A 27,622-nucleotide genomic window follows, 5' to 3' on the forward strand; every position below is an offset into this window, starting at 1 on the left:
GGTAATTTAAAAACAACAATTGTGGGTGATTTTCAAGGTTAAAAAGTATGTAAAAATAATGTTTATTACAGCAATTTAAGCCCTTGTTTGCACGACTCATATAGCTTCATTGTTTAAAATGACATAATTAAACACAATATGATCAGGGTGCAGTAGTAATTCAGAGCCGAAATATTTTTAAAATGTCAACATTATGATTTAAAATCTAGAGACAAAGATCTTGAAATATTCCTTTCCCTTTCTATAGAATTTAATATGGATAAAGACATTGGGGTTGTAGGTAAATTACTCAAAAACCTACAGAATTTAACAGAGAATAATACCCCTGCCATAGAAATTTGCAGATTGGTTTAAAAATACTATAAAAAGCTTATATTCTCCAGTAAATTCTATAGGATTGTTTTACAGAGATGCATGAGAAATGCAGGCTCAAGCCCCTAATGTATATATTCAGTAACTTTTTTTAAACTGTAAACATAACTAAAAGAATGTTGAGATCACAGCAAATGTGGCAGCTAGACTGACAGGATAGATTGTAGCATTCCTACGAAGACTTTGGTTCAATAAATCCGAATTAAGACTTTATATGGCTCAGTTCTGTAATGGTTAAAAATCCATATACAAATACAGATTTATAAGTTAGAATGCAAAGGCTGTCTCCATTAGTAAATTATATAGTATTGAAAGGAATGCAAGCCCTTCAGTTCACATCTGTCTGATTTTATCTCCGTAGTGTATTTATGGAAGATGCTGTGACAACTGCAAAAGGCTCTTTGTGGTCTACTGGGTATTTAATATATAATAAAAGAAAAATCTAAATACATATCCAATGATCAACCAAGACAGTGCCAAAGAAATCATACGTATGAGTAAATCATAAAAGTACCAAAATATTATTTAAATGTCAGTATTACCTGCTTTGAACAAGCTGTTCCAAATTCACTGAGTACGTTTATAGCATGGGGGAAATCCTGGCCGCACTGAAGTCAATGGGAGTTGGGGCCAGGATTTCACCCCATATGTTTAATAATTGTTCCAAGGCCTGATCTTTCAAACATTTAGGAACACGTGTAAATTTTACTCATACGACTGCTCATTTTCCTCATTACACGTGCATGTTTTCAGGATTACAGGCTTAAATTTATATTTTATTAGTACAATACACATTTACACAACGTATCCAATGGATTGAAAGGGGAATTTTATAGTTCATTATGCCCCAGTACTTCCCAGCAGGGGTGGGTGTGTTAACCCACTCTGTCTTGGCCAAACTCTGATTTTGGTAATTACACTTTGCATACGGTATCTTAAATTTCCAATGGCATTTTACTTGGATAAAATTCTTATCTTGTTGCCCTAAATATTTTATCTCCAAAGTGAAGGTGATATACAAACGTCAGTCATCATTGATCAGAGGGGTAGCCGTGTTAGTCTGGATCTGTAAAAGCAACAAAGAATCCTGTGGCACCTTATAGACTAACAGACGTTTTGCAGCATGAGCTTTCGTGGGTGAATACCCACTTCTTCGGATGCACTTGCACTTGCATCCGAAGAAGTGGGTATTCACCCACGAAAGCTCATGCTGCTGCTGCAAAACGTCTGTTAGTCTATAAGGTGCCACAGGATTCTTTGTTGCTTTTACAGTCATCATTGAGCGATTTTGTGTTTTGTTTTGTTTTTGGTTGGAGCGGAATGTAATTAACAGATGTGATTAAAAACCCTGTGATGTCTAGAAGATAAATTTAGGAGTGACACAAGCTGGCAAAAGCACTAAAATTCATACTTAAGGCTGAAGAGTATCCTTTGCCTACATATTGCATTATACATGTGATAGAAAATCAGCTAACTAGCCACAACGTAGCAGATTAAGGAGTACTTACCCTTATTATTATGCTTATGTTGGGCTTTGTGCTGTATAAAAATTAACAAAACTGTACATGTAAGTAATTCCATCCTAAAGAGCTATGTTGCCTCTAATACATAGGAATCATATCACCCAGCACCAAAATGAAGCACAGAAACACTCAGTAAAGTCTAAGGGGCAAATGTGGGTCACTTTACTCACGCTAGTAATCCCTCTGACTCTACTGAGACTAACAAATAAATAAAATGAGTAGGATTTGACTCTAGCACAGAATGCCAAGAATAATACATCCAACCGAAACTGCAGAGAGGCAGAATGCAATTACAAATTACAATCCGTAGTTACTAAAATTACATTATGTAATTACCAAACTTCAAATTACAATCTGCAATTACCAAGCTTCTACAGAGAAGCAGAATGTAATTACCAAATTTAAATTTGGCCAGCAGACCGAGATTAACATGCCTTGTGAAGAATGCAAGGTGGTCTTTGACCACAAGGGACCAGGATCTCTGTTTTACGCCTGATGCAGAAGACATCACCTCCAGCAGGATGGTGCCACTTCACACACAGTACTCAGGTACAGCACCAGTACAGACTCACAGTAATTATGGACTCACTAACATCAGTTCCTACAGCAATCTGCATTTTCCTTTTTGGTCTTCCATCAAGCTACTTATGAGGCCCAACTCCACTACTTTACGGAATCTGGTTAAATTACAGCCTAGCAGTGAGGGCTGTATATACTTGGTTTTGAGACCACTCAAGTATTAATCAGACAATAATTGAGGTTTTCTTTCATAATAACGGACTACAGTTATTTTAATTTAAAACAGATCCACTGATAGCTGACCAAGATAACTCCTACTTTTGTTACACACTCCCAATTCATGACACACAAAGAGCAATTTTTATATTATCTAATTAGCACAGATGTGTGTTTCTTATTACATTATAAAAACTTAGGTATCAGCTTTTCCATATGTCCCCTCTGGTGGTCTGTAGTACTTTGGGAAAGCCATCAGCTGTATCATGTTGAATGCATACTTTCTGCATTTGATATTCTTCAGTACATTCTCTATACGGCATCCTTCTCTGGTGAAAGGGGAAAAAGTACAACTTCATGAAACACAGAATAAATAAATATGTTTTATTTCTTCATTGCAGAGTTTCAGCAACAGTTGAAGTAAAAATAACAAAAGGTTCAACTCTACATTTTTGTTTTTCCACAAGTGATGATACATCTTACAAAATTAAATCCAAGGCCAGCCCCAATACAGTTATTGCCCTCAGAAATAGATGATGAGAATTTTATATTTGCCCTTAAGGTTTAATTAAAGTTTAGTAAATTTTTTTAAATAATTTATTTAATTTTACATTTTCATGCTAACTTTAGAAGTATACTTGCCTTTCAAATCCTTCACCATATTCCTTCATACTTTTTACTGTACATGTTAAAGTCTACATGTAGCCCTAAATATGCAGGTTCTAGGAGTAAGGCATTTTATTAAGTCTGGCCCTATAGATTTGTAAAGGAAATTTTCATATCTAGTTTATTTCAGTATGTTTAGCTTTGCAATGAAAAAAAGATAAAATGGCTTTCCAAACAGCCTAACCCAACTCTCTTCTTTACAAAGGAAGGATGCTTGTTCACATACAGTACAAAAGTCACAAGTGCCAAAGTGGTGCATCAAGACACAAACAAGACTTAGTTAAAAAGAATATAAAAGTGTCTTGAAAGCAAAAGCAGCAAACGCAACCAAAGCAACAGTTACAAACAGGTTAATTTAATTACAAAACAGAACTCATTCTACCTCCATTAGTTACTTGACAGAAAAGGTTAGTTGAAGCAATGTAGTAACATAACCTATTTGTTAAACAAAACAGAAGATTCCATCAGCGAATAAACAACAATGAAAGTAGCACAATGAAAATTAATCCAACAAACTGTCCCATCCATTATTCTTGGCTCAGGGTTAGTTTGTATTGTGCAAAATCACTTTTGATCTTTTTAATTGATAGACTGAATAGGAGTTTGGAAACCAGGGGGTGGGGTTCAAGCTTTCAGGATCCTGTAATTTGTCCGATATAGAGACACTAATATATATATATATGATCTTTCTTTGAGCTAGTTAAAGTGGGAAAACTTTGCCATGAACAAAAAGAGGAAATTAACTCACTTAATGCATAGTATACGTCTTAGATTTCAGAAAAAATAAATGAAAGCACTATACAGTTTAGACATTTGTATCCTATAGACAAATCCTGTGGGTCTGAAAGTGTAGAAATATTACAGCATAATTATTTTATTTTTAAGTTAGTTTGTTGCTGTTTGTAGAAAAGAAAGGAACACAAGTGAAGTTTATTGATATTTGGCTAATAGTAAAGCAAGACTTAAGATAAGCCACACAACCAGCAAGTGTGAGCTGACAAGCAGCAAGGCGACAGGATAGAAGTGACGAGAAGTTGGCTTGTTATCAGTTAGACAGCCTGTCTCAGGATCATCCGACTCATTCAGTGCTCCCTGGGTTTGTCTGCTGTTAAACAGGGGAAGTTAGGAACAAATAGAATAGCATTTAAATAGCAAAGAAAGCCAATACTTAGGTATTCTGACAACAAAGAGACACTAAACATGGCCAACTGATTTGGCGGATTTATGCTAAATAATTCCAAACATTTTACTCTGTTCTGCACTCAAACGGGAAGCACAATGAACTAGCTAACTAGCTGTCTATTATTTTTTAAAAAGTTTTAAAAGTGTGTAAGTGGCATTCACAGATTAGAGGCTCTTAATAACAAAAATGAAATGAGCTGGACTGTGACTAAGACAAACACATGAATTGATATGCAGTGAAATAAATGAATAAATGCATAGCTTAGGAAAGGAAAACAAAACCACTGTGTCACAATGTGACACCAGGCAAAGTGGTGTCTCTGTGGTGCTTACATTTTTTTAGTCCACTCCAGCTTCACTATCTGCTTCTTGTACATGTGATCTTTTTGAAACAATTCAATTATTTTTTATGTTTTTGGCTCTTTAAAAATAATTGGAATAAATTTAACTCAGCAGCACTGTTAACTCAACCTTATGAGCTAAATAAATACTGATATCTTTAATTCAAAGGTCAAGGACAATGTACCTTGTTCAGTCAAATCAACTGTGGGTTAATTTGTACAACAGTGAGGTTCTTCTGAGTCTTTAAAAGTTGTGTTGTCCCTGTATTAGAGCAGTAAGGATACCTTCAAATGACTTTTAAACATTTCAGTTGTAAAGTTGGTAGCTATTCAAGATATCGTCTATGTAAGTGGAATATGTAATACGGACATGTTAGCTAAACCCTTCAACCTCATTAAAGTTATATTTGCATGTGCTCAAGCCTCCTGGTAAGGGCTTTCCCTTGGACAAGCATAACTGATATGGTTATAAATGGAATTAGCTCTTTTGCTATCACCAGAGATTACAATTATTCTGACAGCAGTTTCAAGGGAAATGGCTGGATGGTCAAGAAAAGCCAGATGTGTCAGATTGCACTGGAGCATTTTTCTGCCACACCTGCCACTAGTACAGGGGTCGACAACCTTTTGGAAGTGGTGTGCCGAGTCTTCATTTATTCACTCTAAGTTAAGGTTTCGCGTGCCGGTAATACATTTTAACGTTTCTAGAAGGGCTCTTTCTATCAGTCTATAATATATAACTAAACTATCGTTGTATATAAAGTAAATAAGGTTTTAAAAATGTTTAAGCAGCTTCATTTAAAATTAAATTAAAATGCAGAGCCCCCCAGACCGGTGGCCAGGACCCGGGCAGTGTGAGTGCCACTGAAAATCAGCTCACATGCCGCCTTCGGCACACATGCCATAGGTTGCCTACCCCTGCACTAGTATGTCGTTTATCATGAAAGAAGATACTGAAAGAAAATACAAGACCATTATGGCACTACGCTGAGTGGAGTGAAAAGACTGCAGCTGTTGCACCATCCCTTAGAAAAGTGCAGCATGCACTCCCGTTTGCAGCTGGCTTGTGCAGATGGATAGCGAAGCCAAGTCCCTGTTTCCTTATTGCCTTATTAGAGAGAGACACGGTGGGTAAGGTAATATATTAGTTGGTCCAATACAAGATATTACTTCACCCACCTACACTAACATCGGAACAAATCAACATACCCTTCGAGCCCCGACCAGGGTTATTCTATCTACTACCCAAGATCCACAAACCCGGAAATCCTGGATGCCCCATCATCTCGGGTATTGGCACTCTCACTGAAGGACTGTCTGGATATGTGGACTCTCTACTCAGACCCTATGCCACCAGCACTCCCAGCTATCTCCGTGACACCACTGATTTCCTGAGGAAACTACAATGCATTAGCAGCAAAGAGTCTTGTGGCATCTTATAGACTAACAGACGTTTTGGAGCATGAGCTTTCGTGGGTGAATACCCCGCCACATGCATTCGTCATCATGCATCGGGGAGTGTCTATTCACCAACTCGCTGCTCTCATCTCAAGCGTGAGTCTATAAGGTGCCACTTGACTTTTGAGATCAGATCTAACAAGGCAAGGCTACCAGATGATACATACAATTGACTTGGGAAACTTCCATCCCCACACCATGGCCACCACATCCCATGGCTCACAAACATCCAACACACAATACACACTGTCAATACAAGATGCCACAGCACAGCTGGTTGCTGAGCTCCACAGCCTTTATGAGCTCACACTATTGTGCCTTTCACACACACACAACATATTCAAAACTCATATATATATATATTCAGTTATGGCATGGGCAACCAATGGCCACCTAACATTTTTGGACAACATGGCTGCTCTTTCTCAACGCCTCCTCTCCCTCTCACGCCTCTTCTACCTACATCATCTCCATCTCATCCTTCATCATCTGGACTCTGGACCCCTGGAACTGGAAAGAGAAAAAATTCCACCAAACCCTCCACCCCACCATCAACCCAACCCCACCATCATCCAATCTACATGGGAGGTCCACTTCCCAATAACCACATAAGCACCACACACCAACACCACACCACCTATGCAAACTCACCCCTCCATATACCACCCCCTCATGCCAATCCTTCATGCCCCATCCCACCACTCACCACCACCACATCTAGCACTGACACACGCATCTGCACTACACCTCTGCTCTAACCCTCCAACACCAACCAAACACAAACAAATCTCAGAGACCTCAACCAAAAAATACAAAAACCAAGGAAGGAAATAAGAGGCAGAATCACAGCCAGGCGACGTGCCAGAGACGTGAGCCAGGAAGCCAGACTGCAAGACAGACACAAGAAAGAAACCAACAGGACTCCACTGGCCATCACATACAGTCCCCACTAAAACCCCTCATCGCATCATCATCTACATCCCATCCTGGACAACCAACCCCTCCACCTTCTCCATCCACAGGCCAGGCAGGGGGTGGCAGGCCAGTGCCAGGCCTGCCAACCTGTAACTGATTACTCACCCATAACAACTCTAACTGAAACCAATCCATACAACAAACCTCGATGCCAACTCTAACACCATACACCAACAAATCCCATCACACATCACCTGCCAAACAGCAACACACATCACCAGCACACACACCCATCAGCATCACCATCACCGCACACATCATCATCCACCAATGCCATCAATAATCTCCACGGCCCCATATGCCGGACACTCTGCTAACACGAAAAGGATAAATGGACACAAATCAAACTGGGAAAATGGCAAATTAAAAAAAACTAGGGAAAGGGAATGGAAACCCTGGCCACTGTGTAGAAACAAACTGCTTCCTGGCCAAACAAAAGCAAATTAAACATCCTGCATCAAAGAAAAAAAGAAACTACTTCCAGAAAGAGACTTCAAAGAGAATTTGACACCATTCAAAAAAGAAACACCAAAGACTCAGACAAAAAAACAATTAAACAACCATGAAGCAACATCTCCAGTTTCTCCAAGCTTTCCTCATCCTCCACTCTCTCATCTCAGCCTCTAGACTAGCCTGCTTCTTGCTTGCATATATATACACCTGTCTCTGGAGATTTCCACTACATGCATCCGACGAAGTGGGTATTCACCCACGAAAGCTCATGCTCCAAAACATCTGTTAGTCTATAAGGTGCCACAGGACTCTTTGCTGCTTTCACCCACCTCGTCTCTCTTATACCCTGGGACCAACACAGCTACAACTACAGTGCATCAAACAATTGTTAGAGAGACTAATACTCACAGAGGTGTTAAGCCCAGCACTAAAGGGAGGCAAAGATTCAAATTATGGCTGGGTACCACAAAGGGGATAGCCAAATTTGTCACAAAATAATTATGCTTGAAAAATCCAAAGAAATAATTAAATGCTCCATTTCCCCTTCCCTTTGGGCATTCAACTCTATACATTAGCAATGGGTAAAAGGGATTCCCAAAACTATTCTAAACAGTAAAAGATAAAGGCCCAAACTCCCATCGGCTTTAATGAGAGCAGGACAGGGCCCTTAACGCAATTACTCATTTCAGTATGAAATGCCCTAAATTACCTCCTTTCCTTGGTCTGGTGCTTTCAAGTGCCTATGCATGGCACTTACTGAAAGGGAAAACATCTGAGTCTAAATTTATACAGAAACTATTAAGAAATTAAGCTGACACAGTGAGTTATGCTGATTTAGCCTGTGGTGTGACTCAGATTTATATAGAGAATTCTACGTTCTGCATCTGTCGAACCTGATGTCAAGCTCTTTCTGTTTTCAGGATGGTAACTTCAATATATCTCTATTGTGCAGGACACAATGCATTTTGCTTTGCTGTAACATACTCTACATTCTTTTGGAGCATGTTGCCTTTTAATTTTTCTTCCCTTTGCATAATCTCCATGGGAACCGCACACATCTTCCTTGGCTCCCTCCTCTCTATCTCTCGGTGACTTCATCTGCTGGTGACCTGATGGTTTCGATTACCATCTTGATGCCAGTGAATCACAGACCTACATTCCTACTTCTGACCAATCTCTCTCCATCCAAACTTACATCTGAGCCAGTCTCTCCTGGATATCTCACCACCATCTTCATAACTGGCTCTACTTTTCAATCTCAGCAGAAAGGCTGAAGACAGAGACTAGAGTATGTTTTTCCTTGGAAATGGTCCAACTGGAACAGAGCTGAAGTACACTGATGGGTCAGTTTGCACTGCCTACACTTCAGTTTTTCTATGGTAGAAGAACTTCATTCTCAAGAGTGGACAAACACCTCCTACAGTAAAAGTACCACATTCTTTTAATTTATTTTAAGTGGGTGTGGGTGAAGTGATTTGCATCTTATAATTCCAGGAATGTGACCTCTTTATTTATTTAGTATTTTCTACTCTGTTTTTTGCTCTGTGCCTCAGTGGCTGTGTTCTGTTCTTTTATCGAGGTCTGTATAGCTCCCATTAGCATCAATAGGATTTATGTGCATGAATCAACAGGAATATATATTGTGACAGTGTCAGGCCAGATGGCTACAGGAGAGTGTTAAAAGGCAGATATGTTAGTCCCAGATTAAGTAGATCCATTTTCCCTGGGTAAGGTAACAGGGGCAGTTCCAGAACAAGCAGGAACTTGCTGGAACTAACTAAGGCAGGCAGGCTAATTAGGACACTTGGAGCCAATTAAGAAGAAACTGCTAGAATCAATTAGGACAGGTTGGCTAATCAGGGCACCTGAGTTAAAAAGGACCTCACTTCAGTTTGTAGTGTGCATGCGAGAAGCTGGGAGCAAGAGGCACCAGAAGCTGAGAGTGAGAAGACATCGCTGGAAGACTGAAGAGTACAAGCATTATCAGACACCAGGAGAAAGGTCCTGTTGTGAGGCTAAAGAAGGTATTGGGAGGAGGCCATGGGGAAGTTGCCCAAGGAGTTGTAGCTGTCGCGCAGCTGTACCAGCGGCACTCTAGACAGCTGCAGTCCACAGGGCCCAGGGCTGTCCAGTCACCTTGGGAAGAACTTGACTCTTCTCCTATATCACTGACGTCATTTCAGGGAGCCGTAGCACCATGAGCTGAGCGGAATCCAGGACTACTGGCTTTGAAAAGGGGTGAGTGGGATAAATATCTAATCTGGCATTCTGTGGCCACTAGTGCATGTGTACTTATACCTCAGAATACCATGGAGTAGAGGGCAGGCCCGGATTCTCCCCAAACCTCCCAACTCCTGATCAGACATAGGAGGAATTGACCTGGACTGTGGGTTCTACCAGAGGGGAAGGTCTCTGGGCTGTTTCCTGACCCACATGGTGAATCTCTGAGCCGAGCAAATCCGCCAATAAGCGCTAAGACCTCTGAAGGTAGAGGAGGAACTTTGTCACAATATAAAAGCCATTTGTTCTGTTTTTAAAAGATACAATGCCCCACTGTACATTTATTCTTTGATATACTGAAAAGCACGATCAATGGTTAATCTCTTCATATCAGGAGTCACTTCAACCCACAGTATCCACTATGAACTGCTGATGCTCTGGAACTTCTACTCCAAGGAATTAGTGGTATCTCATAAATCTGCTCAATACCTGACACAATAGGAGATACACTTTCAATGCTGTGGGCAGGAGGATAGTGCCCAAATACACTATCAGATAAGTTGGCACCATATCAAGAGTATCAAAACATACCTTTAACTTCAAAAACTTTATCACAGGCAGCTATTTTCTCAGACAGATGCTATGGAAGCTATGTCAACCCTACAGCTTATGTTGGCATAATTTATGTCACTCAGGGCTGTGAATAAACCACCTCCCCATGTGACATAAGTGCCAATGTGGACAGTGCTATGTCAGAGGGAGAGCCTATCCCAGCAACACAGCTATCGCTTCTTGCGGGGGCTGGAGTAGTTAAGCTGATGGGAGAACTCTCTCCTGTTGGCTTAGAGCAGCTATATACAGAGCTTATAGTGGTGATGCTGCCACTGTAAACTCTCTAGGCCATGTCTGTATTTACAGTGGTGCAGTGGTTCAGCTGTGCCGCTGCAGTGCGTCTGGTGAGAGAGGTCTCCCGTCGGCATAAAAGAAAAGAACCTCCATGAATGGCAGAAGCTATGTCAGCGGGAGACGCTTTCCTGCCAACATAGCTCTGTGCACATGAGCCCTTATGCAAATGTAACTTATGTCGCTCGGGGAGCAGTGGGATATCCACACTCCTGAGCAACATCAGTTTTGTGGACATAGGCTGTAGTGTAGACATAGCCCTAGTGTCCTAAGGCTGTTTTAATGAAGTTGCCAATTGCAGAACTAACGTCTTACAATGCAGATTTCAGGCCCCTCTGCTGAGGCAAATGTAACTGGCTGAGTGAAGCAAAGCCTTACACTTAACTCGATGGTATTTTAATTCCTCTGTCTGAAATGTAATAACTTTGGAATACTGCATCCACTCCCATTGTAGCTTGTTGGCTCATTGAAACCCTGTGGGGTTTACACCTGGATGACACAGCACCTCGGTATTCTGAGGTATAAGTACACATGCACTAGTGGCCACAGAATGCCAGATTAGATATTTATCCCACTCACCCCCTTTCAAAGCCAGTAGTCCTGGATTCCGCTCAGCTCATGGTGCTACGGCTCCCTGAAATGACGTCAGTGATGTAGGAGAAGAGTCAAGTTCTTCCCAAGGTGACTGGACATGAGTCAGGCAGATAAGAAAAACTAAAGACCTTATCCAAAGCCCACTGACATCAAAAGAAAAACTCCCATTGACTTCAGAGCAAGGCATTCTTTTATGCCAACTCTCCTCACCTATTACTGAGCAGCTTCACTTTTCCAAGCTATGGATCTTTTAAGATTCTATTTTTTGTTTGTTTGTTTTGTTTTTTGCTTACTTAAAAGGCTGAGCTTTCCTTGAAAAAGTGAGCATGCTACATAGCCAGCATAGGTGCCCTTCTTGAGCTTGAAAGGCATTAAAAACAAACAATACTTTCTGGTGATTTGGGCTCTGAATTATATAGAGATTCTAAATTGTTCAGGAATTCCGTTGAAATGTTAAACCCTGTGGAAAAGGCAGGAGCTTGATTCACAGGTGTAGTGGAAAGAGATGGCGGGTGCCAAATGCTGCTGTCCAGCTCAATGTAAATTGGAGCTGCAGAGGACAGATTTTACTTACAGTCTGGTCAGAAGTTCCCATCAGCAGAGAGTCAGGTGTAGCACAGCCTCATTCTGCTATGCCCCCACAGCTCCCCAAATAAGCTCCTCTCCACTCCCTACTTTCTCCTTCACTGGATGACACAGTTGCCTTCCCCCAGGTTTGTGCCAGAGGAGATTGTCATTATATGGGAAGAATTCTCTAACATAAATCTCTGAGCTGCTTTAATTTCATAGCAGAAAGTAACTGGGCAGACAGGAGAATCCAGCTCTAGATAAATAAAGATGCAATTTTAAACACTGCAAAGTTATTAAGTCTGTAAATGTATCTTAGTTTATAGTTACCAATCTGCTATTGCATCACCAACTCCAAAAGAGAAGTGTATTACTCTCTACAATTGTCTTTGACAAACATATTTAAACTTAGAAAAGTTCCTTTGAGACGGAGTTGTGAACTTCAATGTACACTGACTGAAACACAATTCTTGAATCTCTCTCTTGAATTTCACTGCCAGAAACTGAAATGATCAAATTGTCTCATTTTGGCCTTAGCTTACATGAGGGAATTGTTTTGAGGTTTCAAATCTAAAATTTTCCCCTTGCCCTTGATTCTCAGTATGTCATCAGCACAACAACCTATGCTATCTCAGAGCACTTCTGAATACGTGCCAAAGAGCAGAAGGTTTAAAAAAGCACAAATAAGATTTATTTCATAGCTGAGTCGAGAAGCAATGTTGTTTTTTTAAGATGAAGAGGATGATGCTCATTAATCAGACACACCTGGGGCTGCAAATACCTCTTCAACCCTATAATTCTCTTTCTATACAATTTTATTTCAGGTTGTTTTACTTGAGACTTACCACAGTGAGGATCCATCAAGCCATCCAAGGGTGCCCTAAGTCTAAAATCTAGACTTTCCAGCTTCATCTTCCAGACATTGAATCACCTTTCTCTGAAAGCCTGAAGAGCCGATTATTTAATATTTGTTCCCAAGGTAAGTACTTACAGACTGTAATCAAGTCACCCCTTAATCTTCTCTTTATTAAGATAAATAGATTGAACTCCTTGAATCAATCACTATTAAGCATGTTTTCCTAATCCTTTAATCATTCTCGTGGCTCTTCTCTGAACCCTCTCCAATTTATCAACATCTTTCCTGAAGTGTGGACACCAAAACTGGACACAGTATTCCTGCAGTGGGTCACATCAGTGACAAATACAAAAGTAAAATAACCTCTCTACTCCTACTTGAAATTCCCTTGGTAACAATCAGGATCCAGACATCCCAAGGGGAGAACAGGGGATTGACCCCCGAAGAATAAACAGTCAATCAACTGTATACAACATTATTGTGTTATAAAATAAGTCAAGTAAGGTCTGTTGTGAAAGCTTGTAATGTTCTAAACTTGATAATCATCATGAGCTACGTATGCAGGCTATGGTTATGAATGTATGTATTTGTGTATATAGAGAACTGGGCTCAGACACTTTGTCTCCACTCACATCAGAACAGGGATCAATCGGACAGGGAGGAGTGCCTCCCAAGCCAGGTGTTTATATGCAACCAACTCCAAGTAATGACCCATTGTCCAGCCAGGAAAAGACAAAGATGGGCCATTAGAGTTAAAGGAAAGACACGGAGACATTCCAACTGTGGAATCAAGACGGGGTTCCACACACTGAATAAACATGAGTCTCCAAGGACGGGGGTGTGGGGAGAGGAGAAAAAAGCCTTTTAAAAGTAGGATTTTGCCTGAAGTTTTTCATCCAGAAACTTAGAGGCAGCTTCTAGGCAGGAAGCTGTCAGTGAAATGATGGATCGCCACTATAATTAGGGGAGAAACTGTTCAAAGGCAATAGTTATCTTGTATTAGAAAAGGGATTTTATCCAATATGGAAATGTAAAGCCTGAAGTTGCATCTTTATGTTTCTTTGCTGTGTAACTTGTATATGTTTGCTCTCCCTTAATCTGTGTTTTTTCTATTAAATAAACCAAGGAGATCTCTGTTGTGCAAACTGTGTGGAGCATGGGGGCCAAAGTAAGCTGGTATCTGGGGGACTGGTTTTACATTTTCGGGGGTGATGAACCAGAGGGGAAAAGTTCGAGTGTCTGACAGTTAAAAACTCTGGCAGGATGGATTTGGGGAGACTCAGGACAGGAAGGGCTGTTAGTGTCCCCTTGCAAGGAGTAGCTAGGCTGGTGGGAGCCAGGGTGCTTGTGGGCAGGCTACTGAGCAGCACGAGCTTATGGGGCACACGTGCCTTACTAGTCTGGGTAATCCTCAAAATATCACACCCCTGCTGATGCATCCATGGATCACATTAGCCCTTTTGGCCATAGTGCACACTAGGAACTCATGTTCAGCTGATTATCCACCATGACTCACAAGTCTTTTTAGAGGCACTGCTTCCCAGGATAGAGCCCCACATCGTGGAACTGTGGCCTATATTCTTTGGTTGAATGTATACATCTAGGAACAGACTAAAATGCATATTGTTGCTTGTGTCCAGTTTACCAAGCAATCCAGATCGCTCTGTATCCGTAACCTGTTCTCTTCATTATTTACCAGTACCTCAATGTTTGTGTTATCTGCACACTTTATCAGCAATGATTCCCCCCCACCCCCAGATCACTGATAAAAATGTTAAGTAGAGTAGAACCAAGAACTGATCCCGGAAGGACCCACAAGAAACACACCCAATGATTCCTCGTTAACAATTAACTTTTGAAACCTAGCAGTTAGCCAATTTTTAATGTGCTTAATGTATGCCATGTTACTTCTATATCCTTCTAAGTTTTTAAGCAAAATGTCATGCACCTTTCAGAAGCCTAAGTATGTTACATCCACACTCTTAGCTTTATCAATCAAACTTGTAATCTCAAGAAAAAAGTTTGATTAATTATATTACCTCCCTTTAATTCTTTATTTATCGAATCCTGTATCAGTCACTCCGCTATTTTGCCCAAGAATAATGTCAGACTGACAGGCCTATGATTACCTAGGTCATCCGGTTTACCCTTTTTTAATATAGGCATAACATTAGCTTTCTTCTGGCCTTCTGGAACTTCCCTGGTATTCCAAAGTTTATAGAGAATCAACAAGATGGTCCAGTGATCTCCTCAGCCAGCTCTTTCAAAACTCAGATGTACGTTATCTGGACCTACTGATTTAAAAATGTCTTACTTTACTAGCCGCTGATTAACATAATCCTTAGACATTAGTAGAATGGAAAGAGCGTTATCATCACTATATGATACGACTACATAATCTTTTTTTCCCCCCAAATACAAAACAGAAATATTTATTGAACACTTCTGTCTTTTCTGAATTATTTGCCATATTTGATAGTAACAGGCTGCACGCAGCTTTTGGCACTATATGGGTTTATACAAGATCAAAATAATTAACCTTAATGCAGACTGTCAAGTCTGTTGCTGAATCAATGGAATAGAATGGTAGAACCTGGAATGGCAGACTGCCCAAATGAAGTATCCAAAGGAATAATGGGATAACCGGTGCAGAATGATAAAGTTGATACATTAAGGAACATGTCAAAGCTGTATACATTTTAACCAAAACTGAAGGTTTTTTCTGTATTTCTAATAGAAGATGTGATAGAACAACAACCTGGGTAAATTTCTACATCAAAGACCTTATGAATCATAGGACTGGAAGGGACCTCTAGAGTCATCTAGTCCAGTCTGCTGGACTAAGTATTTTCTAGGCCATGGGTGGGCAAACTTTTTGGCCCAAGGGCCACATCTGGGTGGAGAAATTGCATGCAGGGCCATGAATGTAGGGCTGGGGCGCGGGAGGGAGTACAGGGTGTAGGAGGGGGTGCAGTGTGCAGGAAGGAGCTCAGGGTAAGGGGCTAGGGTGCAGGAGGGGTGCGGCATGTACAAGGGGGCTCAGGGCAGGGGTTAGGGTAAAGGAGGGGGTGCAGAGTGTGGGAGGTGGCTCAGAGCAGGGGGTTGGGGTGCAGGAGGGGATGTGGGGTGTGGCAGGGGGCTCAGGGCAGGGGTTGGGGTGCAGGAGGGGTGCAGCAGGGGGCTCAAGGCAGGGGGTTGGGGTGTGGGAGGGCTGTAGTTTGTCCACGCCTGATCTAGACCATCCCTATGAATGATTCATGTTTAGATGTGTCACCAGAAATACCAATAAATACAAAACTTTCCTTAATCTCTTAGGGCAGGTCTACACTAAGAGTGGGGGTCGAACTAGGGTACGCAAGTTCAGCTACGTGAATAGCGTAGCTGAATTCGAAGTACCCTAGTTCGAACTACTCACCTGTCCAGACGCCGCGGAATCGAAGTCTGCGGCTCCAAGGTTGACTCCGCCACCGCCTTTTGCAGTGGTGGAGTACTGGAGTTGACCCCGGTGCTTCCGGAGTTCGAACTATCGCGTCCTGATTAGACGCGATAGTTCGAACTCCAAGAAGTCGAACTCACCGCGTCGACCCGGCTGGTAAGTGTAGACTTGCCCTTAGACAGTATCAAATGCAGAAAAAGCCATTGTAAGCTAATATGAACCACCCTGCTGCCTATTTCAGCATAAGCTTTCGTGGGCTACAGCTAACCCTAACCCTAACCGTAGCCCACGAAAGCTTATGCTGAAATAAATGTGTTAGTCTCTAAGGTGCCACAAGTACTCCTGTTCTTTTTGCGGCTACAGACTAATACGGCTGCTACACTGAAACCTGCTGCCTATATGATCTACTGATTTACAAAGACCATCTAGAGCGGGGGTGGACAATAATTTTCGCAGGTGGGCTACTCCTCGAATTTTGGTAAGTGGTCACGGGCCACACATTTCTACTACATTAATGGAAGGGGTGCGGGGTCTGGGAGGGAGTTTGGGTGCAGGAGGGGGTTCTGACCTGGGCAGGGGGTTGGAGTGTGAGGTGCAGGCTGTGGCCGGGAGGCGCTTACAACAGGTGGCTCCAAGCCGGCAGTGCAGCAGGGCTCAGGCAGGCTGCCTGCCTGCATGCTGTGGCCCCACGCCGCTCCCGGAAGCAGCTGTGGCTGGCTGCTGCTGGCACATCTCTGTGTGCCCCTTAGGGGGAGGGGGGCAGCAGGTCTCTGTGCGCTGCCTGCGCCCGCAAGGACCACCCCTGCAGCTCCCATTGGCCAGTTTCCAGCCAATGGGAGCTGTGAGGACTGTGCTGCGGGCGGGGGCAGTGCATGGAGCTGCCTCCCCCCCCCCACCAGGGGTGCGCAGAGATGTGCCAGCAGCAGCTGGCAACTTCCTGGAGCAGCATGGGACCACAGCAGGCAGGCAGGCAGCCTGCCTGAGCGCCCCACTGCGCCGTGGGACTTTTAGCGGCCTGAACACAGCGATTGCGAGGGGGCAGAGGAGGCTGGACAGAAATGTTAGTCAAGGTGAGCTGGACAGAAATGTTAGACCGTACGGAAATGTTAGACCTGTGGGCTGTATTTTGCTCACCCCTGATCTAGACCCAAGCCATGAACATTTGGTGGGGCTGGAATGGAGAATCTTCTAAGGGAGTTAGTGAGTTTAATCAGGGATTCGGAGACAGTTTCCATTCCACAGATTGGCAGTGTACAATCTAATCCATGTGCACATCCAAGAGTGCAGCACCAGGCACTATTTCCTGTTCTCTCTCCTGCCTTATCTACCCTCCTGTTTTTCCTGTTCCAGCCTCCTCTGTTTCCCAGCTCCCTTCTTGTTTTCTCTTCTTCTTTACTCTTTTCTTCTGTCATAAACCTATCTTCTTTCTAACTGACACTGCCTACTGCTCTCCACCCCCCTTTCCCTCTTCCTTCTCCAGGTAAAGTGCTGGTTGTCCACTCAGTTGACTGAACTGAAATGTCAAGATGTGGTGCTCATAGCAAGATATTCAAATCTTGGAAATTTCAGAAAAGGCCTGATCAAACAACATCCATGCACCATAAATGCCCATCAATGCAATGAGGGTTTGGAACGTGGGATCAGGCCCAAAGAAGACACTAATTTGGAAGTGCTGTTTGATCACAGTGAAAGAATGGCAGGGTTGTAGACTTAAAATGCATTTAAATATGAACAAACCCTAGCCTTCACACTGTCATTAAAACCCAGTACTGCTGTTGTGATGGGACAAGCCAAGAATGGGAATACTGCTAGATGAAGCACACCATTCTGGCAGTATTTAATAACTGGAGAGGAACAACTGAAATGGGTTCCATTTACACAATCAGATAAAGCAAAACCATATTGTTTTCTGTGATTACACTGATAAGCTTGGGCTCCTTGGAAAGAATGCCCCTGTCTAACAAAATGCAATTTACTGCAATGGTTTATGTGTAGCTCTCTGAAATTACATAAATCTTTTCATTAAAGAACAATGGTGCTGACTGCAGCAGTCCAACTTTTCCACCAAGATTTGTCAATACACCTTGGCTGGGAATTTCAAAGGAGACTAAAGGAGTTAGGTATCCAACTTCTATTGGCAATCAGTGAAATTGGATGCCTAACTCCCATTTATGCCTTTGAAAAATCTCCTCCTTCAGTCCTGTTCTTCAACACCCCTGCTATTGTCACCTTGCCAGTCTCCTACATCCTGCACTATAACTGCTAATAGTGTCTGTATTCTGTAGTGTTTTCAGATCCCCACTGGGGATTAGGAGGAAACCAGTAAACTCATTCCTGCTTGAAACCTGGGGAAAACTTGCACCCAAATATTCAAAAACTAAGGTGACCTACGCTGTTTATATATTTGCTACTGTGTGATGACTAGATGGCTTGGTGGGAAGTTATTTTCCCACTCAACAAGTATTTTCACTATTTCAAAAATGTTCCATTCTGCATTGGGATGAGCCTGAAAACTTTTGGGAAAAAAAGCAGAGACCCATGCCAGAATAGGTGGGGCACTCACCGGGGATGTGGGAAACCCAGGTTTAAAGTCCATGCTTTGGCTGATTCAAACCACCCCAGGTCAGTGCTTTGACCACCAGGCTGTTCTGGCAGAATCTTCTCTCACCAGAAATATTGTCAAGAAACTTTTCTTGATTTAATTTTCCTTGAAACTGACACTTTCCCACAAAAAGCTTGGTTTTCACAAATTGGCATTTTCTGATGAAAAAACATTGCCTTACCAACTTAGTGAAAAAATAGCACCAAACCACTATTTAGTCTCCCTACCTAATAGTTGAAATGATTTAAATTACAGCTTGATAAAGACAAAAATAAATTATTCCTGAGCTGAGCTAAGGATCTCTTAGCATTTTTTAACAAAAGAAATTCTAACATACAATGAACTACTATGAGAGCAGCTAGAAGAGCAACTTAAATATTTACATGGAAGACATATACAATACAGATCTAGAAAATTACCAAAACAGAAAACTTCATGGGTGAAATCCCGTCCCTGCTGAAGTGAATGTGAGTTTTTTCATTGACTTCAACAGGTTATGCATTTCATTCCTGGTGTCTGAAGTAGAATGTCTGCTAGATTTTTAACTACATCTACTAATTATAAATATTAAATAATCCAAGGAAAATGGCACCTTTTTAAGATTTATTCTTTGCTACTCTCCTGGCCCCACTGAAGTCAACAAGAGTTTTGCCACTGACTTCAACAGAGTCAGGAATTCAACCTAGCTCCTCTGTAATAGCACCATGGAAAGGCCTTAACTAGGACCATTACACCAGCTGCTGGACTTTGTGGAGTCAAGTGTTCAATCTGAATGCTGTAGCTATAGCAAAAGTATAAGACCTGTTCCAAAACCATAAAACTAATTTCTATTTCCTGTGGTGTTTTACAGCCTACAGTGCTGTTCCAAGAACAGACGACTGTCCATTTTATAATCTCCTTGTTTCTATCTCTGTTCTAAAACCAGTACCAAGACCAGTGAATCCTTTTCTATACATTGTTTTTGTGTGTGTGTATCCCATGGCCAACTTGGTTGTAGGGGGATTATTTTCATGATATTTCACTGGGCAGTTTTATCCCAGTGGCACACGTCTCTTTTCCAGGATTCCTATTTTTTACAGATGGTGACCCCTGTCACAAAGAAGCTAAGTACAAGGTCACACAGGAAGTCTGTGGCAGAGCAGAGAATAGAGCCTGGGTTTCCCACATCGTAGGCCAGTACCCCAAACTCTGGGCTATCCTTCTTCTCACATTTCCTGATAAAATATTTATATCTATGATTCTTCCTGATTGATGAAGAAAGTTAAAATATTTTAGCTATATATATATATAAAGTCTTACTCCCCTGTGATTTGCTATTATTTACCAATGTGGTTGTTTACATTTAAAAATATCTGTCTGAAAATGCTATATAGGCAGGGAGGTAGCATGACTCTGTAGTTAAGACCATGGAGCTAGGAAATGGGGGGTTTAATCCCAGTTTTGCAAATTTGGGCAATCACTTAGTTCCTCAGTTTTCCCATCTGTAAAATGGAGATCACTATTATCATTACTTGACAGTCTCCTTGTTTTGACTGAAAAGATTACTGTGGCAGGAGTATGAAGAGTCTCATGGAGAGTTAGGATTTAAACTTTGCCTGGTTTGGGGTTTGATTACAAAATCTGAAATTCAGCTAAGCCTGTGGCCAATTTGGGAGAAAACTTGTTCTGATTTATGCTTTTGGGTAGAAGCTATGAAAATTCCTGGTTTTCCAGTGACCCCAAATCAGGTTGAATTCTTGGATATGGGCCCCAAATGAGAAAGAACCTACAAAATTGGGATAATATTTTCCTTCCTTAATTGGATGAGAATTAGCTAGCTAGTTGGTCAAAATCACACCTCATGCAATTCCTGTCACTGCAATGGAGTTTTAGCAGGGATGTATTTGGCCCACTGTTTGTACAATGCACTGAAAATCCATTAAGCCATATGTAAATGTTAAATACATATTATTATTGTTACCCTTTTTTTGTATTGAGGTCTCACAGGCTTTGTGCTGACCATGAAAATCCTTTAAAAATAATTCCAGCCACAAAGGTTTTTTTAAAGAGGGGTTTGTTGTTGTTTAGGAGGGTTAAGAAATGTGGAACGTCGTGCATTTTATAGCATCAGGCAGTCCCTGTCAACATTTTATTACAAAAACTGGGGACAAACCTCATAAAAATTAAGACAGAGAAATAAAATAAGGCAAAGTGTCAGTTAAGAAGGAGAAAAGACTCCTGAACAATTAAATGGCTGTGAATGGTGCTTCAAAACTGCCATTACTTTCTGAATCTTTAAATTTCAGACCTAACTGAAGGATGACACACAATCAAGGACAGAGAGAACTTCTGATGCAAAAACTGGGATTCTTGAGCAGTGAATCCATAGTGCATTTGTAATTCATCTCCTTTTAAATTAAACTGCTTAATGGTTTTTCATGGTTTTTAATAGAATATTGAGGCATACACAAGCTGAGAATTATAAACTGATATTCTCTTTTCTCCTAAAAAGCTTCAGTATAGATCAGGGGTTGGCAACCTTTCGGAAGTGGTGTGCTGAGTCTTCATTTACTCACTCTGATTTAAGGTTTTGCGTGCCAGTAATATATTTTAACGTTTTTAGAAGGGGTCTTTCTATAAGTCTATAATATATAATTAAACTATTGTTGTATGTAAAGTAAATAAGGTTTTTAAAATGTTTAAGAAGCTTCATTTAAAATTAAATTAAAATGCAGAGCCCCTGAGACCGGTGGTCAGGACCCAGGCAGTGTGAGTGCCACTGAAAATCAGCTCGTGTGCTGATAACATTTTTTTGAAGAGTGAGTCATGAAGGCAGAAACCATCGCATAAAGTTACCAACTATTTCAGTCTCAGAATGTAATAATGACAGTTCAACTCAAGTTATTTTTGACGAGCACACTGACATTGCATTCTTTTTAAATGTTATAAACTTGAGTATTTTGAACTTTTGAGAACTGATCTTATCTGGTAGCAGTCTTCCTGTCAGCCTTAGCATCAAAGTTAGTGCACAAATATGTTTATATAAGTGGAATAAACAAACACATAATTACTTGATAACAGAACCAAACCTCAAATCACTTCTGCATACTATCTTCCTTCCTGCCTATCCCCCTCAAAGGCAAATGATAGGGTTGACTTGTTAGGGATTGGTTTCAGTGGTAGCTGGGTAAGTCTGTATGAGCAAAAAAAAATGAGGAGTCCTTGTGCCACCTTAGAGACTAACAAATTTATTTGGGCATAAGCACATGAAAGGATGGGGATTTCTTTACCAAGTGTGAGGTCAGTCTAATGAGATAAATCAATTAACAGCAGGATACCAAGGGAAGAAAAATAACTCCCAGTCTTTATTCAGGAGGAAGACTGGGAGTGGAAACCTAAACAATTTCCCCAATACTAATTTCTCCTTACTGTTACACACACCTTCTTGTCAACTGTCTGTAATGGGCTACTCTCTTACCACTTCAAAAGTTATTTTTCCTCCCTTGGTATCCTACTGTTAATTGATTGGTTTGTTTGTTTGTTTGCTAGCTAGGGATTGAGATTCTCATGAGCTAAAAGTGTTTTTATTTGTCCTACCCTCTGTTAATATGCAGATTATGATTTTAAGGAACAGCATATTTTTTGGGAAATTAGAAGAATTGGTGTGCCTGTCTCCTTCTACTTATCGGTTACTAAGGAGGACAGTTGCCTGTACAAACATTGGGAGCTGATGCCAGTGTTCACAAGGAAGAAAGTGTTTCTCCAAATAGCAACCAGAGTATTTAAAAAGCTTCTGAACTTTTGATCAAGGTGGTTGCATGACTATGTCACAACTTTTTTCCTGTCTGTGATCACCATCATCCTTGCTCACATTTGTGGTCCCTTTGCCAGCTCTCAGGATGGTACACAATTTCAGTGGGATTCCGCTGAGCAGGTTTCAAATAGGTTCCACTCCCTCCCTTCACCTTCCTATCCCAATTATTGCTACTTATCCATACGACAAAGTTAAGCTTAGTCAAAAACAGACAGTCCATCACTTCATGAGCTCAAATAATGTAAGCTAACAGAAAAAAGGTGGAACTCTGTACTTCTTTATTTCTGCAGCTTTCACAAGGTTATAAAGGAACAGGTGTAGCAACTGCAGATTTAAGACACAGTGGCCAGCATCTTTTCTACATTCTTGTGTTTGCCAAAGACTTTGGAAACATTTGGAGTAAAGAAAGGCACAATATAACATTCAATTATCATGTACTATATCCCACATTCACCTTATTGTGGATGATATTGCACAGGACACTGAGTCAGATGTCAGAAGAATTCTCCTCCCTACCTGCTGCTGCTGCTGTCAAAGCTAAAAAAATCTATTATCTGTCTCTGTTAGTCTGAACAGAGATTTGTCTCCTTGTGTTTGTGGGTATCATGGCACTAAAGCCTTCTCTTGGTATCATATTATGCACAGTTGGGCATTTGCATTGTTTATATATTATCAGATTAATTGTATCCTTTTAACTCCTCCACAACATGGGCAAAGCAAATGCCCTAAATTAGACATACAATATTCTTGGCTCAAATACATGGTATTGTGACTGTACTAATTAAAACAAAGTTGGTGGCGTATGTTTGCAGTCCAACTATTTTGCTTGCCAGATAGCTACCTAAATTAATGTAGAAGGAAGTTTTTGGTGCTTGAAATAAAAAAAAAAAAGACACTTTCCCAGGTATAGTACCTTAATGAAGTCTGCAATATAAAATTAAGAAAACCTTAAAATAACTGCTAGGATAGACAGATTCTCAGCTGGTGTTAATTAGGGTAGCTCCATTGACTTCAATGGAACTATGCTCATTTGTACCAGCTGAGAATCTGGCTCCCTGTTTTTTAATAAAACAGAATTATTAACTATGAAATAGGAAGGTACCATCTTGGAAGTAAGATAACAATTACCCACCACAAATTGTTTTCCTAAAGAATACAATTTATTTTAATTCATATCATTGACTTCACTTTCTCTCTCCACTGTGAGACTGGATTTCCTACCAGGAAATAACAGGAAAATTGCATCTCTTATTAAGACACCACTGTATCTTTCACTTGCACAAATACCAAAAGAACGAGAAGTCTTAAAACCTGAAAAGGGGACTGAAAACTCTATATATACACATGTAGAGTGGTTTGGATAATGCCTTGAGTATCTAAATGACTTTACCTCAGAATTTTTAGCATTCAAGGCGTCACCTATAATACATTAAAGTTATATAAAAAGTTTAGTATTGCAAATACTGAAGTAGCATCTGTTTATCTCAAGAAAGGTTGTCAAAGTTTTAAAATTATCCATTCTATAAATATACACATATACAGAGATTATATAATTTGTAATAGCTATCTCAACAAGGGGGGCTTTTAAGTATGAGTACTTATACTGTGGTAACCATTAAATGTGACCTTTACTCATACATAGCACACTGTGGTCTAGGTATTTTTCCACAGAAAGAAGAGGAAGCAACTGGAGCAACTGTTTTTGTTGACCAGGGAATAAATAAGGTTCTGCAATCTTAAGTGTACCACAATATTGTGAGATTTCACTGAGGGGCGATCATCAAAATAAATCTTCATACAAGATTTTGAAGAAATAAAGAGTGAATTCTAAATAAGGAAAATAAGTTGGCTTTTTTATTATATGCTTCAGTGAAGGCTATCTAATATCTGCCCCTTTATAATAGCGGGAAAGTGGGAGGTAAAGTGTATACCACTAATTTCATCAGTAAGATATTAGAAGCAGTTAAGACCTATTAGATGATCCTCTTGCCAGTGCAAGATATAGTTCCCAGGTAGCAAAAATCAACTTAACAGATACTACATGAGTTTCGCCAAAAGGCTGAGAAATCGCCTTTTGGATTGCACATGACAAAGAGCCAAAGCTACTGGACTGTATTTATTAGTAGTTTATGCTAGCATAAATTCAACCAGAGGTCCCAGCGGTGTGGCAGGGGAGCAGTTTACAGCAATATGAAGTGCCACAGGGTCAGAAAAGGCCAGCCCATTGGACAAAAAGGAGACAGACAGAATCCCCGTCTACTCTGGACAGGAGGGTCTCTCCTCTCAGGCACCACTGTTTTTCACAAGACGGGCTTTCCTCTAAGCAGCGTGGCATTGCTGGCACAGGGCAGTGTAATTTACAAGCTCTAGTCTACTGAATGTGCATTTGATTATTTGTGTGTGTCTATTATTGGAATCACACATTTCTGCCAATTACTGGAGCATATGTTTCATGTTACCTTCTTCATCTGTTTTTATTACCTCATCAGAATTAAGCTGCTATGCTCTACTTGCCCCAGCCAAGCAAGCATTAAAAATCCTTTCTAGCACAATAAATATTGGAAAACAGGATAGGTAACAGCACAGCCTTCCAAGCTTGCTTAACTAATGAATCACCAGCATATATTTTAAAAGGGCTAATTTGATCCCTCTCTGCAATAAAAACAAAAGAGGAAAAGAAGAATTAAGGAGCAAGCAATAGTCAGTTAAACCTGTGATTTGGACTGTTATAATATGGTACAGTACATTAAACCTTGCAACACGACTAAATGCCTTTCTACTTCTCTTTTGGCATTCCATGCCCAGTGGAGTATATAGCAAGCTTAAAGTTTTTATTTTTACCATAAATGATCATTTGACTCTGCTTCTCCACCATAGTATGCATTTCATTTAATAAACTTTATTATAAAATACTACTAAAAACATTTTTCCATTTAAGGATTACAATACAGAAGAGGTTCATTTAGTTCCATTAGTTATAGCATCTGTGTTTTGAGCAGTAGACAGCTTCAAAGGTAGGTAGTAGGTTACAATGAGCTTCAATCATGTATTGATGTAGAAAAGAAGTTGGACACTTAATACATTTTATACTACAACGATAACAGGTTGGCAGCGTTTGCATACAACACTCCACCATGCTAGAAGGTGTTGAACCTGCTTGGGAAAAGGTCAACTGAGTTCTGAAAACTGGATGTAAGTGAGGTGGCACTGGTTATCTGATGAGAGGATCAAGGGTGTGGGCTGAGCAGTCCTTAGGGAAGAATACTAGGAGCAGCCAAGCTTGGGAAGAAGGTTTGATTTGATCTCTTTTAGCTCATTGGTTAATAATGCCAAACGAAAAGAAAGGCAATTAGTTTTAATTAAACAAAGTATATGGACTGTGTTTGTACAGCAGGTTGGGACAGACTGTTTGCAGCAATATGAAGGACTAGATTCTCTCCTATGTTTGAAATCTTGACTTAAGAGAGTGAGGGCCAATCTTTAAGAAGCCACATATGGTCCCTTGGTTCAGCTGTCTGGTTGGCCCAGGTTCCAGTGTGAGTTAGAGCATTAAATGCTAGTGTATTCCTGTCCCAATGACCTCCCTAATTTGAAATAATCCTTTGTCATACTACAAAATGGAAAAAGAGGCTGAATTTTCAAACAGTGGTACCTAAACTGACCAACAAAATCTGCATGTTCAAACAGGTAATTTCCCCTGAGGACTGGAAAAGCTATTAGCAGCAAGAGAGAGTGGTGTCTAGACTTTTAGTGAGATCTTAAATCTCTCCAATTAAGGCATGTAAAACAAGCAGATTTCACAGAGGTAGGTGCTTAATAAATGATGTTATAATAAAGGCACACCATCATGTTGGCATCCTTGTATAAGCTGCATATTCAATTTTACTCCTGGGGGAATTTTGTGCAGAATTCATAACAGAAAAATAACTTTCTGACAGGGAAACAAAGGGAAGCTGCAAGAGCGGTCATGCACCACTCCCTACCAGCACAGGCACATTGTTTCAGGCACCAGAGTACTCAGCGGAGAGCTAAATCACTGCAGGGCTGGGGACACCCCAGCTGGTGGCTCCTATCTTGCACTGGGATCAGCTGCTAGTCCCGGCTGAGCTGGAGGTGGGAGAGGATGGGGCTTCCTCTTTCCCTACAAGGAACAGATGGGGCTAGGTCAGACCCACCACCAGAAACCTCCCCCTGGCTGCAGGAAGCTCAGCATCCTCCCCTGCTTTCTTCCCCTAACACTACTCAGACACAGGGGGAGGGGTCACTGTACAAGGAGCTGCTCCCCCATCTGCCCAACCCCCGTGCATCTGGACCTGCCATACCCGCCAAACCTCACCCTGTATAGCCAGACACACACACCCAGCCCTCCATACCCGAGCCCCACTGAACCTCAACCCCTGCATCTGGAGCCTCCCTGTCTCCATATCCCCACCTCTACACTCCCTGCACTCAAACCCCCACCATAATGAGCCCCATGTCTCTGCACCTCGCAGAGCCCCCTCATCCAGACCCTCACCCCACTGAGCCCCAACCTCCTTGACCTGGAAGCCCCTGTAGAGTCCCATTGCCCCTGAACCTAGAACCCTCACAACAAGCCTCTGTGCATCCAGATCCCCCAACATCTAGACCCCGCACTAAGCTGCCTGCACGCAGATTGTCCCACACAGAACCCTCTCACCCCCACACCTGGATCCCTCCCCCCATACTGAGCCCCTTCACACTTGGGTCCTGCCTGGTTGAGCATGCCTGCCCCACACCTGGTATACCTGACACAGAGGGGCAGGGCCTCAGGGTGTTTCTGGGGCAGGCCCAGCCCTTGTGCTGTGCAAGGGTCGGGTGCAGTCTCATTGCTGAGTCCATGTCCCAGGGGTGGGGGTGGGGCTGCAGGGTGATCTCCCACCTTCGCACAGCCAATGGCCGGTGCTCCCACTGCTATGCTGGGAGCC

The 27,622-nt window shown here is 41.4% G+C and overlaps 1 protein-coding gene across 11 annotated transcripts in view; it reads right to left on the reverse strand.

The window, feature by feature from the left end:
• Positions 1 to 27,622, reverse strand: part of INPP4B (inositol polyphosphate-4-phosphatase type II B) — a 554,905-nt gene that overhangs the window by 50,979 nt on the left and 476,304 nt on the right. For 7 of the 11 annotated variants that reach the window (XM_039539758.1, XM_039539752.1, XM_039539749.1 and 4 more), the window contains one exon: positions 4,227 to 4,401. The exons of 1 other annotated variant lie outside the window; for it this stretch is intronic. In XM_039539758.1, coding sequence (XP_039395692.1) covers positions 4,227 to 4,401 — 175 coding nt within the window. Of the gene's footprint in view, positions 1 to 2,330; positions 2,960 to 3,916; positions 4,402 to 26,730; positions 26,818 to 27,622 lie in introns of those variants that run through there. 3 more of the 11 variants (XM_039539755.1, XM_039539753.1, XM_039539757.1) reach the window with 3 other exon arrangements.

The sequence above is a fragment of the Mauremys reevesii genome, linkage group 5 (genome assembly GCF_016161935.1).
Source record: "Mauremys reevesii isolate NIE-2019 linkage group 5, ASM1616193v1, whole genome shotgun sequence".
NCBI classification, from domain to species: domain Eukaryota; kingdom Metazoa; phylum Chordata; order Testudines; family Geoemydidae; genus Mauremys; species Mauremys reevesii.